The 18732-nt window shown below is 39.0% G+C and overlaps 1 protein-coding gene across 4 annotated transcripts in view; it reads right to left on the reverse strand.

Annotated features, from left to right (window-relative positions):
- Positions 1 to 307: 307 nt before the first annotated feature.
- The window catches only part of UVRAG (UV radiation resistance associated), a 95933-nt gene continuing 77508 nt past the window's right edge, over positions 308 to 18732 (reverse strand). For all 4 annotated transcript variants that reach the window (XM_083855898.1, XM_083855899.1, XM_083855900.1 and 1 more), the window contains 2 exons: positions 13557 to 13648; positions 308 to 3964 (listed from right to left, as the gene is read on the reverse strand). In XM_083855898.1, coding sequence (XP_083712024.1) covers positions 3262 to 3964; positions 13557 to 13648 — 795 coding nt within the window. In that variant the 3' untranslated portion in view covers positions 308 to 3261. The remainder of the gene's footprint in view (positions 3965 to 13556; positions 13649 to 18732) is intronic.

Consider the following 18732-nt stretch of genomic DNA (forward strand, 5'->3'; position numbering starts at 1 on the left):
TCCAGCTTAATCCCAGTCCCAACAAAGGCTGGAGCTATTTTTTCTAGCCACATGCCATCTTTTGGGGAGAAGCATGAAAAAGAACTACATTATCAGTTCTTCTGAAACAGAATTTTGAGCCATCAAGGCAGTCAGTTCTTCAGGCAAATCTTCTTGACCAAACATTCACATTTGAAGCAATATTGATTTGATGAACAATAAGCCAAGGAGTTTTGGAAGTGGGAAGGCCACTGGGGTTTAAACCAGGCTCATAAAGAAAACAAACACAAAGGAGCCATTGAAGAAGACACACAAGTTGAGAGATACAAATCAGTTTTATTTTATAAAGACAGATGAGCTTTCCTGCAATTGCCAACATAGCTTTAATGTGTCATTTACTATGGGATATTCTGGTCTCGCTTATTTTAAATACGTGGTCAAGCAAGGATAAACCAATGCTGTTGTGCTTGCTATAAAAATATACTGGGATCTGATCTTCCAAAACTAATATGCTCAAAAATCTTAAGAATGTCTAATGAGGGATTACATTGAGATTGCAATGAAATGCTTTCTCCATTTGAAGACACTTGCAGACTTTTAAGTGCCATAGCTCTGCAGGAACTGAAAGGCTCTTGAAAATTGAAAGCACACTATGATCCATTATCTCATCCTCAAATTTCCTGTTTGTTTCTCTTCCACTACACTATTTCCAAAGTAATTTACAGGGGGTGAAAAAGAAAAGACACACCAAAAGGAGAAAGCTACAACACGGATGCAGTCTGTACAACTCCCTTCCACACAGTCACAAGGAGCCAGTCAATGCTTCATCAGCCCTATGATGCTGTCCCACCTCAGACCACCTGCTACATGGAAAGTGGTACAAATGGAAGAGAAACACAGGGACAATTTAAGGCTAACTAAGATACATCCATAGAAAGCCCATCTGAGCAGCTTTGTGCAACAGATGCAAAAATCAACCGTAGTGTTTGTCACATTAACAATTACAGGGGTTAAACAGGAACAGCAACACAACATTGGGAGAAGAACTAGACTTCATTTGGTTTGTGCAACCTGAGAAATAAACAACTAATGAAAAAAAAAAGTCCTACTGATGCTGTACAAACCTAATTTCACATGTTGCTCAGTTGTGCTGAGACACTCTGTGTTCACCTATGAAACACAGTGACTTCACAACTACTCTTTGGGTTGCTTCAAAAAGTCACCATCACACTCAGCTAATGCTCTTCTGTTATATAGGAACACGAGTGTGTGTACAAACAGGCCTGTGCTGCCTTGAGCATGCCAGATACCATCCCACAGGGTGCAAAACTGACCTAAAGTTACTGAATTTCACCTGAAATTATACTGGTACCAGAAGATGGTAAAGGGCCCAGAACAAAATATCTTACGCTCATCACTATAAAGTGCTGTTCTTTCAGGTTATTTATTTCTCCCTCTCTAGGCCAAAGCACAGCAAGAGCTTCCTACCTATTCCTTCCTTAAGATGATGGCAGTGCTTTGAGCTGCTGCAGCACTTCCTTTGGGTAAGTCTTCATGAAGCTGGAACAGAGGAGCTAATCTGGGGGAGGAGATACTCATAGATGTCTCCAACTTTGCACCTGAAATCATGTTCAGTGTCTGAAAATCAAGGTCTCTGAGTGCTCCCATCTAGCACATCATCCTGGGACAGACCAAAGCCAACAAACTGCTGCAGAGAGGCTCGATCCAACCACTTAACTGCAGACACAACCATTAAAAGCTAACTGAAGAAATGTGAATATAGTTTTAATACAATCATTAAGGCGTTACCTGGAAAAATGCATATTCTAGAACAGTGCTATTATGTATACCGGTTCTCACAAACACATCTTGTCTTGACAACAGAAAGCTGATATTATACATATCCATATTTTTAAAAAGTTAATTTTAACTAGCCTTATGGTGAAGTTAAGAAAAGACTAGGTTGTGGGTTCAAAAGAAAAAGTAAACCAGGGAGAGAAAAAAAAAAGCCAGGCATGATGAAGTATTTTTATTCTGCTATATACTTTTATATTTCAGAGCTCACAACTGAGCCCAGATTCTTGGGTATACAATACAGAAAGCAAGAGCAATGAAATCCAAACTGAAGCACATACCAGGAATCACAAAGCAGGCTGCAAATTGCTTTCCCATCAGTGCAGCTGAACACATGTGGCAGTGGTAACCTACCCAACAGCAAACTGCACCTCCAGCAAACCACTGAAGTTTATTCCCTCAAAGTAAAGATGTTTAAAAAAAAAAATAATTCAGATGAATAATGTTAAGTGTCTCCTTTTTACGGAGGGTGAAGCACTTCCACACATTCACCTAATTCCAAGTTGCTTCATTCCCAGTCTGGGTGTTTTGGAAGGTATCTGAAGTGTCTCAGGGTATGCTGTCCCTGCTGCACACCTTGGAGGGAGCAGCTGAACCCCACGTTGGTACTGGGTTCATTAAGTCCCTGCTAATGAGATCTGTGCCCAGCCTAAGTGGAGAATGGTCAGGCTGAGATTATCACACAGAACCTTAGAGGTGATTTACTCCTCAAGGCTTCCACTGGTAGGAGAGCAAGTATGGAGGAAAAGAGGAGTAGAAAAAACCCCAAATGTCATTTCTAATTAACCAGGTACAAGGAAACTGCAAAAATCACACAGGTGCTCATTCTTTGGCAAGTTTACACCGCCAACTAAAGACTCCTCAGTGCAAACTAGAACTTCAAATGCTACAGAGCATGGCCAAAAAAAAGTTGTCCAATTGTAACAAATTCATGGTATTTCTCTAGTACTGACTACATTGCTCAAGCAAACACAGGAGTACATGGGAGAATGTAAAGACATCTTATCATAAAAGTATTTTAAATTAAAGGATTTTTTCTTCTGAAAAGATTAAAATAAATTTAACTCTAAATAATAATTAAGAACTTAACAAACATTCATAGAAGGGGCTGATCAGCACTAGAAGTTGTTTTCAGGAAAGCCTTTATAAATGGATTTCAATGCCCAAGAAAAAAAAAAACAAAAACACAAAACCTCCAACAGATTATAAATACCAGACATAAAAGGACTTAAAGCAGAATGAAAATTTACCTGGGCTGTGAACACACTGTGATCCTGTGTTATTGTGCTCAAGTCCATTTGTCTAACACCATAGGAACAGCTTTAGCTTTTTTATTTTCATAATTAATATAAAGAGTAAGTGCAATTTTATTTCTATTCCAGATCACTGATTTCACCTCAATGTCTGCTATCAAGTCCCTGTCCGAGCTCACTTGTCCGAACTTTTACGAGGTCTGCGGAAGCTGGACATGTTCTCATTCAGTGCACAGATCCTTCGGGAGAACTCCTCAAACTCCCCCAGGACTTGTTCATCACACTCAACCGCTACAGCATGTTCCACTGGGATGGAGTTAAAGTCTTCCAGCTGATCTCCTGTGCTGAACCCTGTTGCTTCCATACCCATGATCTCCTCTGCCTGCTCCACCGTGCAGCAAAGCACAGGGTTGAGTGCAGGCTGGAACTCACAGGGCTGCTCATTGCTCGTGGTGCCAGAGCACTTACTAGGCAGAAACGCCCCATTTATTGCACTAGAACATTCTGTAAAAGATTCCTGCCCATCTTGGGGTTTGTTTAGGTTTCCATTTTCTCCATTTAAGCTACCGCACAAGTCCTGGCCTTTCTTGGTATTTCTTTTGGAGGAGTCCATAGAGGTGTCCAAGGAAGAACACATGGGTCCAGGTTTTTCACCCAGCTCTCCAACACGGGCTGTGACAGCAACAGGTTGAGTTAAAGCAGAGTTGTAACTAGGAGGAGGAGTTTTGTACTGTAGTCTCTCGTTTCCTGTGTTGGCTCGTTTTCGGGATCCTTTATCTGGAGAAGGAAGCCCACTGGAAAAGCCAATATCCAATCTGCCAAAGCTAGAGCTCTGTCTCTTTGGAACAGGAATTGCACTGGATGTATGGTGTCGATCGCTGTAAAAGAAGGGAAGAATAGATCACACTCATCAGGCAACGCTCATGAGCAATACAGATGTTTAAGCAAAGGCTGAAGCACTTGTTTTATCACAACACCAGGCACTGTCTGGCCAACAACTCGTATCCTAAAGTGTTAAAACACCAAATGCAGTTAGTGCCATATGAACCACAGAAGACATTCCAGAGGACAGCTGTACTGAAAAACAGTGAGGTCCTGGGGGAACACTTACACGGGTCTATGGTTTGGCAAGCCAGTCACCCAAGAAACCATCACATTATGCTAATTCCTACTATTAAAACCATTTTATACGACCAAGCTGCACTTCATGAAATATTACTATTAATCATATATTTATGTATTTATGGTCTGTACTGAGTCCTCATGTAAACTCTTCAAAAGTGAGTAATAATGGCTGAATCCTCTATGAGCAAAGAATCCAGCACTGGACTTCCCTGACAGCTGCACAAAGGAGAGAAACCACACCAATTTCACTATTTGCAGAGGGTTATTCTTGCCAGATCTTTTGCTTTTCTGTGCCAGTCGTCCCAAAACTTGTTGGACAAATGCCAACCTCTTTTTCTTAAGGAACACAAACCAATCTAGCCTAATTTACAAGTCTGACTTTACTGTTTAACACAGTTCCACAAGCTACTTTCACTGTCTCAAGCTCTATAAATCCACTTGGAAAATCCACTTTACATCATCTCGGGAGTGTTATGAGAATTTTCCTTCATCAGCTCAACAGTTATCCAAATATAATCACCACCCTATATGCAAATAGTATGCTGTACATTAACATAAACAACTGGTTCATTTTCCGTCCAAATTTAAAAAAAAAAAAAAAATAGTAAACACCAGCTTTTATTGATCTGCTGAATATACAACTAAGATTCAATCACTGTCAGTATGAAACTCCTTCATAAACTCCATTTGAATGAAACTCCTTCTGCTCAAGGCCTAATAATACATTTTGGGTTTTGTCTGGCACAGGAAAATATTGAAACAACAGTTACGAGTAGTCCCTAGCACAGATCCTTTTCCACATTACTTTTCTTGTTTTGTTTCCCTTTATAAATGGAATAAAGTAGATTGTAACAAGTCCCTCTGTGAAAAATAACTGTCCTCCCTCATGGGAGGGCAGTGAGTAGTACTGCTCTTGAATTTCCTCTCCCATATCACCTCCTCCCAGGCTGCCCCTAAATGCATCTGTCAGGCTTCTGTCTCTTCCACAAAATCTTCAAATCACCTTAAGGAGAAGCTGTTTTTCAGAATACACAGTTGCAGCCAGTGAAGTAAAGAGGTAAGGGCCACACATGAAGGCAGCAGCAAAAACATCAACTTTCTTCTTAGATTTCAACAGCTGCTTCAGACCTTTTGAATGCAAACTCCACAAAGTCTTTACAGCTTTGTCTTTCAACCAAATCCTACACCATCAACCACTGATTTTCAGAATGATCTAATATGACAAACGCAAGAATCTGTGGCAGGAGACTTGTGAACTGTACTCAGGCAATTTGCATTGCAGATATATTAGGGATGGTCTGTTTTGCCCTCCCTTCTCTCAGTTTAGTGCTGCCTTCATTCAGAAAAATAAATGAATACTTTGTATTACTTATTTGATGAGATTCTGTTTATCTCATAGTTAAATGACAAGTTCTAGGAATTTACCCAAATTCCAAGATGTACAAATATTCACAAAGACAGATATTCAAGACGTTTCATTGGGTCAAATGGACGCATAATCCCATTTTTACGTGACCTAAATGCCCAGGACAAGTGATACCTGAACATACAGATCACTACTCAAATTATAGGACACTTTGCAAAGGAGTAGTAGGTGGTGTTTTCAGTGCAAGAGATCTAAGGTTTTGCTACCTTTCCCATTCTAGTTACACCCATGTTGCAGAGCTGAATTCTACCTCTCTTATTTGGGTAGCATAGTGTATAACAAGGTGATTTGCTTGTGTTACCAAAGAGATGTGGCAGATGTATGTCCCACCCTGAGCCACAGAAAGGACAGGCAGTGGCTCCATGCAACAGAACCGGACTTCCTTCTCCCCTCTTCTTTACAGAACTGGGCCCAAAGCACAGGCTGGGACTACTCTTTCAGCTAAGAGCAGCTTAAGTCTGATTCAGGCCTGGAGGAGTACAAAAAGGAGCCTCCAGGCAATAGAGTTTTGAGCTTTTTGTAGCTCTAGAATGAGCTGTATATAATTTGTTTTTAAGTCTGGACCTATCTGACAAATCAGTTGCCTATGCACATTTAAAACAGTAAGTGAGTGTGCAAAAAAGACAGGATGGACACCATTCCCACAGGAGCTCTTTTCCAAACTCAAGGGCCACTTACTGTAGATGTGTGGATGTGGCACTTGGGGACATGGGTCAGTGGTGACCTGTCCCGGGGAATGGTTGGTCTTGATGACCTTAAAGGTTGTGTTCAACAATAATGATTCTATGATTGCCATGCCTTTCCAAAAGAAATGGGCCATTCCCAAAAACTATTGTTAGTGCTATACCCCCTGCAACAGTAATGATAGAAATAACTTTTCTTGGTTTTTATCAAGATGTCAGGAAATGGAAATATATTCCTGCTGAATTGGAAATGAGGGGGGCTGCAATCCAGAGAAACAATTTCCACATTTGAAATAATAATTTAAAAAAAAAAAAATTAGAAGTTGAAAAACAAAAATTAAAAAAACAAAAACAAAACAAAAAAAAACCCCAACCAAACAAACAAACAACCAAAAAAAAACAACCAAAAAAAAACCAACAAAAAAAACCCCACAAAAAACCCCAACCAAACAAAAAAACCCCCACAACTCCCCCCCCCCCCAAAAAAAAACCCAACCAACCAACCAAACAAAATAATAATAAAAAAAACCCACAATACTAAAAACCCACTTACCAAACCAAACCGAAAAAACTACAAACCAACCAAAAACCCCTCAAGACTAGGTATAATACAAGATTTACTAGAAGGATAACCTTTTTCATCACGTGCAATGGATGGCAGATGAAGAGATGTATCATGTTAGCTCTTCTGCCAACAGTTTGTGTTCAGGTTCACCAAGAGACTTCCACAGCAATAGCAGGAACAGACTCTACGACAGCTACAGAAGTTATGGTACAGGACACACCCAGCCAGAAACCATCATGACCAACTGCAGGCCCTGGGTGAGATACTCTTTTACTGCACAGATGAAACATGCAAAATATCGATCCTCTTTTGAGTGAGAGAAAAGGACAGAGTGAAGACATGTAGAGAAACAACATGAAGATGCCAAGGTCAGTAAAGTAGGAGTCAAGTCCTAGATGGGAGGAGAATGAGGAGATGCCTTAGTCTTAAGCTGAAATTCTTTTGTAACACCATGGTGATAAGACTGTGATACATTAGAATATCCCTTTAATCCATGAAAAAAGTATGGGGAGATGGAGTGTACAAATTGTAGACATAGCAACGGCGTTCGTGCTGAAGCAAGTAAATGTTGAAGTAGCTGTGATCTCATGAGAAGTTTGAACAGAGAGATGAGAGTGATGAAGACCCCTCACCCCCAGGGAAAGAAGAAAAAGACCTCTGTTCCCAGAGATGAAGATCATCTCAGAGACGGATAAAGAGAACCTTTGCTTTGAACAGTTCATCTTAAAATAGTACCCCATAAATTTGACACAGCCCATGAATGCAGCTTTGGGAAGGCTGCATGAGATGGGAGGGACTTTATGAATGCAGATTTCTGGGCAGCTGCTATTTGTGGAAATTAAAGCCACAAGAGAACTGTTTCTTGTGGAGAAGTATCCATGACACAGCAAGAGAGACTCCTTTCCCTGAGTGAACTGATCAAAGACTATGTTAGAGGAGGTAAATTGACCTAAGTCACAGGTTTTGTCTCTGTACATTGTCAGTGGGAAAGGAAAGAGGAGTTTCGGGCGAGAAGTGTTCTGAAGGTTTTATTCTGATTCTTCTTATTTTTTTCCTTTCTTTCAGTTCCGTTTAAATAAAGCAGCTGACAGAGGGTGTCTGTTGTAGACAGGTAAAAGAATTATAAAAGAAAGGCCTCATAAAATCAGGTCTGTTCTATTAAATTAATAGCTAGCCTGCCATTCCTTTTAAGTGTAGTTAAGCGATTTGCAAGTTCCATGTAAAAACAATCTTGGTATGAGAACTTGTTAGCACAACAACCTATTCTTGGGTTGAAAAACAAATGCACCTGCACTAACAAGGGATTAGTCCCATGAGAATCAGTAAAGAAAATATGTAAACAATCCAAGAATAAAGCGATTTGATGGACAAGTAGAATACCTAGAATACCTTTTACTAACCAACAGAGTATTTGGCAAGAAAGCTATTAACCAATTAAAGTTGCACACGAGGTCTGTAAAAACTGTGTAAAATGAGTTGTGTGAATAAAGAATTGGCTTTTCCCACATGAAGAAAATGGAGTCTTGGCTGACTTATTTCAACAGCTGTCTATTCCATTTGTGTTTTCCATGAGGCTGTACCGTACAAGAATTCACAGCATTCATATCAAGGTAAAGTCCAGAGAAATAATCCCAGAAGGGTCTGGGTTGAAAGCAGCTTTCAAGTCCATCTAGTTCCAATTCTCCTGCCATGGGCAGGGACACCTTCTACTAGACCAGGTTGCTCTAAGCCCCATCCAACCCAGCCTTAAACACTTCCAGGGATGGGACAGCCACTGCTTCTCTGGGCAGCCTGTGCCAGACTTCCCCACCCTCACAGGGAATAATTGTTTCCTAATTTCTAAACTAAACCCTCCCATCAGTTTAAAGATGTTCCTTGTCCTTTGAGCTTCACAGCTCATGAAATTAATAAAATAATATATAAAAGTATATAAAAAAGAAAGAAAACTATCATCCAGTTACTCAGAAACTTTGGAGACTGTCAGCTATTGTCCCCAGTGAGAAAGGTTTGGCTTGCAGGAGCACAGCCCTTCAGTGTAATGCACAGCTTTGAGATGAATTACTCAGGTTGGGCTGATTCAGCTTCCAGCAACAATCCCTTGGTTGGTCTCCTGAGACAGCAGACAGGTGTGGGCATTTGTCCAAAAAAGAATGGCCTGTGACTTGTGGAGTATAAAAACTGATTTGATTAGCTGTCATCAGGCCCTAATGACTTTTTGTCATCAAGTTGGAAGACACTAGAACTGGTTACACATACCAGAACTTACAGTTCCTGTCAGAAAGCAGGATTTCTAAATTAGAAAAAAAAAACTCAAAACAATGAGAAGCCTCAGGTCAAATACAGGTGACCTTGCCCCTCATAAGTACCAGCTGTGTTAATTATCCAATTTAGCCTCACCCCTGATGAGTCACAGCTACACCCAATAAAGACAAGTGTGATAAAAGGGAATAGGTTAGCTGGTGAGGGAAAATTGTGAAGAAGGAGGATCGTGAGGAGAGAGGATCGCTGCTGTGAGGTCAGTTAGAGCCTGAAGTCATAGTCTAGCTAAGTAAAAGCCTGCATTCAGAGTCTGCAAACTAATATATGCAGTCATAGTTTAGCAGGAAATAACCAGCAGTAAGAGGCTGCAAGGGAAACCTACAGTAGGAGCTGGCTGCAGCCAGAGTCAGTCAATAGTTGGAGTCAGGATGGCTGAGCTGTAAAAAAAGAATAAACCAGGACATTTTTCATGCTGTGATAAACAAGAAGTCAGTGTCTCAGCTCATTTTTACCCTCTAACAAGAAGGCTGCTGCAATAGTCACCAATTTCAATGTTTCAATTGCATCCAAATCTCAAAAGCCAATTCTAACAGTCTGTAAGTTCAGCTGTAAGCTTTTCTGGCAGAAAAGTGGAAAAGTAGCTATTTTCTCCCAAAATATTAATTTTTGCTTGTTAACAAATAGTCAGTTTGGCATTCTTAGCACTAAGGCAGAAGACACAGACTCCCCATTGTAAACAGGTGAGATAGTGACTGAAGACACAAATATTTCTGAAATTATTTTCTTAGTGAACACATTCTGGTTGCAGTTTTGATAAAACTTTTCTTCAGTCAGATTCACCTGTGATTATTTAATCTGTCTGCAAGTGGCTCAGAGAAACTGTAAAGCAATATGAGGGACAAAATACAATTTACAGGCTCAAATATGTATCTTTTCCTCCCCACAAAATGTTTCCTGTGAGGACTATTACTGGATCACAGCTGGACAAAATACTAAATTTTGATTGCCTGGCCAAAAGCCAAAATCCACAGCTACAGCTCTTTGCTATGAGAATGCTTTGAAAAAACCCGCAAAATCCTAAACATCATTTGATCTTTCTGTGTTGCAAACTATGAGCTCATGGCAGTAAGAATACTAAATTAAGGTGTTTTAGTTGGTTTATAGCCATCTGAAATGCCTGAAGCTCCATGAGCAGTTCAGAGCCAATACCATGTCAACTGTGCTAAAAAGCAATAATAGTTTCTCACCTTCTTAGAGATTACTGGTTAAATAATACACAATAGCAATAGGAAGGCTGCCAACACGAAGTTAAGATGAAACTGCATCTTTCAGCAGCTAAGAAATTCTGCAACACATTTTTAAAAAATGAAATTTTCATAAATCAAGCCACCAGAGTTTCCATAACTAAGAAGTTTAGGGCTTCTCTTGATTCTAGCAGTATATTAATCAAGACATAACCTCAAAACACAAATTTAAGCCTTGGCACTCAAGTATTTTTGAAGAAAGCCTTTAAATGCAGCTCAAAAGGGCATCTCCCTGCCTACAGACAAGCCATTCCAAAGGAGTATCTGGTATTTGCCAGCATTAGATAAATCTCCTACGGTCTATTCATTAAGAAAAAATCTTCTTGTTGAACTGCTCAGGTTTGCAGCATGTTCTTTACTTTCTGTTAATCACAAATAGTATCCCCCATAAGTTACACAGAAAAAGAAAGCTGAAGAATAGGAGAGAAAATGAGTCAGTCTCTTGATTTAATGCAGCCATGATCTAAAGAGCCTAAACTTGTGAAAGGTAAATCTGAACATGCAAAGAAATAAAACTATGTTAAAAATGTACAGGCTACACAAAAGTGGGGATTTGAAGGGGACTCATGAAAAACAGGGAGAGCAAGTTTTTAAAGAGGGACAGGACAAGGGGGAATGGTTTTAAACTGAAAGAGGGGAGATTTAGATTAGAGGTTAGGAAGAAATTCTTGGCTGTGAGGGTGGTGAGGCCCTTGCACAGAGAAGCTGTGACTGCCCCTTTCCTGGAAGTGTTCAAAGCCAGCTTGGAGAGGGCTTGGAGCAACCTGGTCTAGTGGAAGGAGTCCCTGCCCATGTCCAGGGAGTGGAACAACCTGACCTTTAAGGTCCCTTCTAATCCAAACCTTTCTATGATTCGATCTCAAATGCTGGAATAAACTGCCTGCTCTCAAGAAAAAGAATTTAAGACAAAATCTGCCTAGGGCCTCTTACATCCAGAAAAGCTAACCTAAAAAAATGAGCTACTTTTCTGGAAGCCAGTGAAACCCCAGGACTAAAAAACTGGAAACAGAGGGAAGTATTCCCAAAAGTAAACAAAAAAGATCTGGGGGACAAAAGTAAACACAGCAGGATATTGGTACCAGGAGAGGTATGAAGATGGAAGCAGAGCTTGTAGACATGCAAGCGTGCTGCAATAAATCACACAAATCGGGATGTGAAAACATGTATTCATCATTTCAGTGTAATGCCTGAGAAACCAAAACAACACAAATCTCACCAGGCACAGGGAACCAGCCATTAAACCTTGATGCACACACACTGGACCCTGCAGACCTTCCAAAGGGCCAAAGGCTAACCCAGAGCTCCAGGCAAACAGGGGAACTCATAGAAGACTGAAGCAGAGACTTCAGAGTCCAATTTTCTCTGATAGATGCATGAAATAGATGAGCTCCTCTACAAAAGCCACGGGTTTTTGGGATTTGTTTTTAATCTAAAATGGTATGATTATGGTGGTGACAGAACTTAAATTCAGAAAAACCCAGCTACAGTGCTTAGAAAGAAAACTGAAGACCAGCAAGAGGACCAAACAGGCAGTGCAAGTGAATATGTGAATAAGAAAACCTCCTGTCTATCTGCTCTTCTCCTGCAAACAAAGAATTGCCTGGAAAAATTTTACTGACTTCAGTCTGTGTCAGGGGATATCAGATAACTCACAGTAACCTGAAAACAAAAAAATTCTTCAAATATTTGTTTTAACAGCTAGTGGCTTTTCTGCTTGTTTCAATGTTCATCATCAGGTATTACCCACAGGACAGTGGACGTAAGTATTCTGCCCAATTATGAAAGTCTGGTCAGTTTTCCCCTCAAAATAGACTCCTTGTAAAGCCTTATTTCCATTTGGACAACGAGGGACAGCACAAGAGGGAATGGCTTCCCACTGCTAGAGGGCAGGGTTAGATGGGATACTGGGCAGAAATTCTTCCCTGTGAGGGTGGTGAGGCCCTGGCACAGGTTGCCCAGAGAAGCTGTGGCTGTCCCATCCCTGTATGTGTTCAAGGGTGGGTTGGATGGAGCTTGGAACAACCTGATCTAGTGGGAGATGTTCCTGCCAGTGAGATGGCAGCAGGTGGGAACTGGACAACTTGAAGGTCTTTCCAGCCCAAACCATTCTATGATTCCCTGTGACCTGTTACAGTAGGATTCACACAAATACTTTGTAACATCAAAATCAATTTTAAAAAGAGGAAAACGTAGGGAAAAGAAATTGCTTTGTTTGTGAGAGTTAAGAAGGCAGAAAAAGAAACTATTCTATGTTTCTATGATAAGGTGAGAATGTAGGACAAAATAATTGCTTAAAGCAAGAGACTGCATGAGTGCAAACAATTCAAAGAGCATAAATTAAAACCATGTGAATACAAACGATCTATCACCTGTTGAAATACACTGGGTAGTAAACTGTGCTTCACATTTAGTAAAGTCCACCTCTGTTTAAGGAGAACTGGTTAAGCCTCCTGCTCAAACAACTGCTGCAAGATAAACCTAAACTAACTTTAGTCTTAAAACATAAAAACTTGTCTGATTTGATTTTCTGCAGACAGTGAGTCTGAATCCTCCAGAGTGAATCAGAACAGAAGTACATGGGATTTCAGTTATTTATTAATGTAGTTTCTCATTTAGCAACAACACTGAACATGCAGCAGGTATTTTCATTAGCAGCAATTATATTACACAGAGGTTGTGTTGTTTATCATTCATATTCCTATGCAGCTCACTTGAATTACAGTCAGGGACTGCCCAGGCTATGACCAAGTCTGCTTAAGCAGTTTGATACAGAAGGTGCACCTGCTACCAAACATTAACTACAGTCTTAAGACAACAATTAATTCACCTCCTTCTACTGAAGAACATTGTTTTTTCAAACAGGATTCCCTTGCTACATCAACCTCTGAGAAGGGTTGTGGGCCCACCATATGGAGGAACTTGTAAGAGCATAAGAAAACAGTAGAATGTTGTGGACAGTTACATGGTCTGCATTTTGGGAAGGTCATAATCTCACCAAGCATGCTCAGCTTGTGAAGAGGAGCTGCTCGTTTGCGACAAATCCTTACGTTCAATTTTCTTTTGTAGCACCCACCTCTTTCTTTTAATTTACAAAATATAAATACTTACCACCTAACCATTAGCCCAAGTTCCATGAAGTTTTTCAGGTTAGGAAGAGTTTGCCTTAGATCTGGAGTACTCAGCCCATGTTGGTATCTAAGCTACAAAACAGAAAAAAAAAATCCTAAAATTAGCACAGTTTTCCAAATCCCGAAGAATATAACATCATGGTCAGTTAAGTTACAAGGTTTTTAGGAAGTTTAGGATGATTATCCAACAGTTCCAAGATATTTATTCCCCTTAAGAAAATGTCCCATTTACTACTTGTATTAGGAAACCCACCCAAGAACAGGGACAAAATAATTAGTCAACCTGACTCTTAAACCTCCTTACACTTTCTGCATTTACTATCTGCAACAGGAGAACAGGCTCACATCTTAATAAAAACATGGCCATTGTGGGAAGAGACCAAATTCCATCACAATGTTCTATATTCATGACTTCCAAATATTTATTTGTGTGTACTCGTCAGTCTGAGCGTATCAGTGTATACTGGAATCAGTAATGGAATTACTGAGTAATCAATGAGTAAAAATACATATTGTTACACAACTGATCAATATCTGTGCTCCTTACACAGTTTATATTAGCATTTAAATTCCCATTATTAGTCTCATAATTAGGTCCAGCACTCAAATCAGATGCAACTTAGCAAAGGGAAAGGCCTTAAACACTGACATACTTTCACCTGAATATTGACTCCTACAAGTTGTTCTTACATTGTCCGCATGACATGACTGTCACTGCTGAGAATTATAAACTCTGTGTTTAAGAAGTTACCAAATTAAAAATACCTCTGAAGAAAACAGCACTTGGAAGGAAAAAAGTCTGTCTTTCAAGTTTGAATCTCAAAATTTTGGGAAACTTTACAGAGAAATTTATCCCTTGTGTGGTTAAAATATGAAAAAAAAACCCAACACCTAACATTCCAGTATCTCTAGACTACTGGACTGATGCACTACCAATTTAATAAGCAGTTCTCAGCATATATTAACACGCCCTAGAAGTCTCTGCTGGACTCCAATACAGGCACACACACTAACTGCACAAATTCAGTGCTGACAGAGCTACCTGCAGAAACATGGAACGGTCCCATTCAAAGTTATGTTTCTTTTGTTTAGAATCACAAACTTGTTTCCATAATTCCTGACAGTACGATGCAAGACAGTATCTTAAGTTTCAAAAATTTCTGACTTCTCCCAAACAATCAGTTTTTCAGAGAAAAAGATTCTTGAAATTGGGAATGATTTTTATGCTGTCTTTTCAGAAAGAAAAATTATTTTGGAAGAAAATCACCCTCAGTACCACATTGTACAATAGCTGGCCATTTATTACAGTTTATTATTTCCAGATGGACAAAGCCAAATCATATGGTGGGCTTGGGTTCATATTTTCTGCTATAATGACAGAACCTGCCTTAAGACAACCATACAATATAAATTACAAAACCATCACCACATTCTCCTGATGGGATTATAGTGGATTTGGTTAACTGGAGAACTAGCCTGGAGCAAAAGAAATAAAGAAAAAACCCACCAACCTCAAAAACTTTACATTTGTTCCTCCTCCAGCAATGAAAAGTTCATGGAATACCACTTTTTATGTAAGTCATTTTTACATTTTAAGGTTTCAGAGCACAAAAATAAGATGGATGAAAGGATCTCTCCCACAGCCAAGATCAGAGGAATGCATGGGAGTCCCCAGTATCCAAACACGAACAAAACCACTGCTTCTACTAAAAGACATTTTCATATTTCCAATAATAGAGATGCATATTAAGTAAAGTTAGGATGCAAATTTCATGAAGCCTCTAGAAAAAGTTATTATTTAACTTCATAAACTTCATGCTATTTTGGCTTTGTAATAGCAAAGCAATAAAAAGCAAAGTAACACTGCCTTGTGTCTGCATCAACACAAGCTGCTACTGATGTATTTACAAACCCACAAACTGCTGAAAAACTCATCTGCCTTCTAGGGACAGAAAAAAACACACAGAAAACAGCTGATGAACTGGATTTTAGTTTGGATCCAAAATTATCGCTCCATTAATGCGGCAAAGGTCAACTCCTACTTTGGGTAATTCTGTAGTAGTCTCACATATCCTGACAAAGAAATCTCTGCTTTGCTGCATGACGCAGGCCACTACAGGTACAACACCAAGAAAACGGGAACATGGAGGTGGAGGGAGCTTAAAAACAACGTTCTTTACTTAAAAGATCAGAACTCCTCTTCCTCCTCTCCTTAACCTCTGACGATGTAAAAAAAAATAAATTAGTAAGGACTGGGATTTTTCCCCAATCCATGAGAATTAAGAGGGCAGGAAAACAAGAGCAGACAGAGGTAACCATGTGCTGTCTTGATTCTCCTAAGAAACAATTCAAATTTCAATTGTTGCTATTAAAACTCACCTATCTCCACAATAAGTTTCCAGTGCAATAATTTTCAAAAGCAGCATTTTGTTTAAGATTTTAGAGATTAGATTGTTTCTTTAGGATATTACAGACCCAGCCATCCAAAGAAAACAAGCCTGTTTTAATTGGAGTGAAGAGATGTCCAAGATTTGTGTTCACATAGAAGACCATGTATTCTCCACAGGACTTTGAGTAAATCATTAATGATGTTCCAGTGATAAAATATTAATTCTGATTGCCACAACAATATTCAGCCCCTATGCACAGCTTTGTTTTCCCAAGTGCTGCTCTTATATTAGTTACTATCAACACTTACTCCACAGAAACAAGATATAGGAGACAAGATGCATCATATTTTAAGAACAGTTCAAGGCAGAAGAACTTAAAGAATTATTTGTATGGAAAAATCCGAATAAATAGGATAACACATTTACTTTAAGGCCAACTTCTCTACAGAAGAACAGTTAATCATACCAGTGGGTATTTTCTATTATATCTATATATTCCTACATCACAGAAAACCATAAATGTTAAAATAAGCTGCATTTAAAACAGTGATTCTCAGAGAAAAAGGTAGATTTATTCTTTAAAAACTTGTATTAGCTTTCTAAGAAAGTGTTTAATGACTGAATTTCCTTTAAAGACTAACAAAGCCGCAGCATTAGCTGTAGGTGAGGCTTTCAGACAAACTGAAGTTAAATTGTAACAAAATAAGCATAATTATTTTATACTCTTTAAGATGAAAAAAAATATTCAGCTGCTCCAGTTTCTACTTGTATTTCCTTCTCTGCAATGGTCTGAACTTATACTGGAAGGTGCCTGTCCTCAGCAGTGAACCATCTCCAATCTGAGCATCTCTACTGCCAACCAAACAGCTTCCAAGGATTTATTTCATCAACTGAACTGTTAGACTTAAAAATCATGACCTAAAATCATGTTAGACAACAGAAAAGCTTATTGCCTTCCTAAAGGTAATTCCACAGCAAAATGTTCATTTATCAAATCTACCAGTAGAGATACATCATTTGTTAACTAACTACAATACAAACCTGCAAAAATTCAGTTACTTTCCTATAAAGTCCATAAGAAGTACAAGCAGTACTGAAGTTGGCTTAAAAAAAAAAACCATTTTGTTATCTTTCTATTTATGGGTAATTGCAGGTTGCACCCAAGATCAAAATTATGGAGTCTGCCACTGTGGGCCTGCTCTTAAGAATAATATTGATATCCTGCATTTATGTGCAAGGAACAACCATCCACTTCCTATCCTAATCCCTGCAGCAGTATTTAATGACTAATGGCATACAAGCATATACATTTACTTCCAGCCAGAAACCACAGAGTACCTGGATTCAAATATCTTTTTTTTGGGAGGGAGTACAGAATGACTCCAATTCTAAACTCATCTGTTCATCATTTCTCATATTGTTCCCCCAGCCATATTAATCTTTTTCTAAGCCATGTGGAAACAGTCTAACAGCCAGAATATGTTATTAAAGTTCAAAATAGCAGTGACTTTAGTGCATATTGTGCATGATATTCAAGTCTATACCAAAATCTGCTCTATTTTGGACTTCCCTTAGTCCCCACTGCAGGCAACTGGCTCTTCATGTTGTAGCAGCACTTGTACCTACACAATAGGTGGACTCAACACACTGTTACACTATGCAAAGGTCTTGCAATATTAAGGCAGTCAAAAGGAATTTTGAATTATTTTCAGCTATATGAGGAGTTCCTCTTGATAGCATCAAGAATTTCAAAAGAACATCTGCTCCACAAATGTGAAAACCTACAGAGAAAAATAGAAGCAAAAGTACTGTTTCAATCAAATTTGCAGAGCTGGTCATAAGCCAAGCATTTGCATAAGGTTTGCAGAGAATGTCAAACACTGGGACAGAAATATTAATTTTTAGAAGTTTTAATAAAATGACATAGTTAATTGTTTTACAAGATCCTGGGTGACTTTTCAGAGTATGATGGAGCACTGGCAGGGATTCAGATGAGTAACCATGCAATAATGAAAATGGGAAGTGTTGTTATAATGCCTGTTGCTATATAAACAACTGTGGGGGATCAGTGAAATAATGCTTGCTCCAATATAAACAGTTGTGCGTGTTTATACCTCTTGGGGGCAATTATAAAATTTTAGATTACTGAACCCTTAACATGTTGCTGGCCTTTGTTTTATTGAATCTGGTCTAGCTCTGGACACGTATGTGGGTTTACTGAAAAACCCTTAAGCTACAACATTAGTGAAACATATATCAATAGCTCTTTAGATAATGTACCTCCAAACTAAACATCTAAAAATAATTTTCATTTTTCATACTTAAAAAGACTATCAGTAAGCATCAACTACAGTTTGGAAGTAAACATAACAAAACCCCTTTTTTTTAAATTTTAAAAAGTTTTTTAAGATTCTTGGGGAAGTAGGAGCTAAAAAAGAAAAATAATCACTGTGATAACAACAAGTCTCAAAGTCCTCAATCATACTTTCAGAAGGAGCAAATAGAGGACTGCCACAGCAGTGACAGCCCTCATCCAAGCAAGAGGAAGTGCTCAAATACAACAGCTATTTCAAAAAGATATTATGACTTATCTTCATATGCCTGCGTCCATCTCCCAGAGTTACACCTGAAAAGCAGATGTTTACTTTGCAACTCATTCAAGAGTATTAAACAAACAAGAAAGCAAGTTACATCCACATCCCTGAAGACCCATATCCTTCATTAATCCACTGAACATATGCTTTCAAATTCCTCACACCAACCCAG

This window comes from Zosterops lateralis (assembly GCF_965231275.1).
Source record: "Zosterops lateralis genome assembly, chromosome: 2".
Taxonomy (NCBI): Eukaryota; Metazoa; Chordata; class Aves; order Passeriformes; family Zosteropidae; genus Zosterops; species Zosterops lateralis.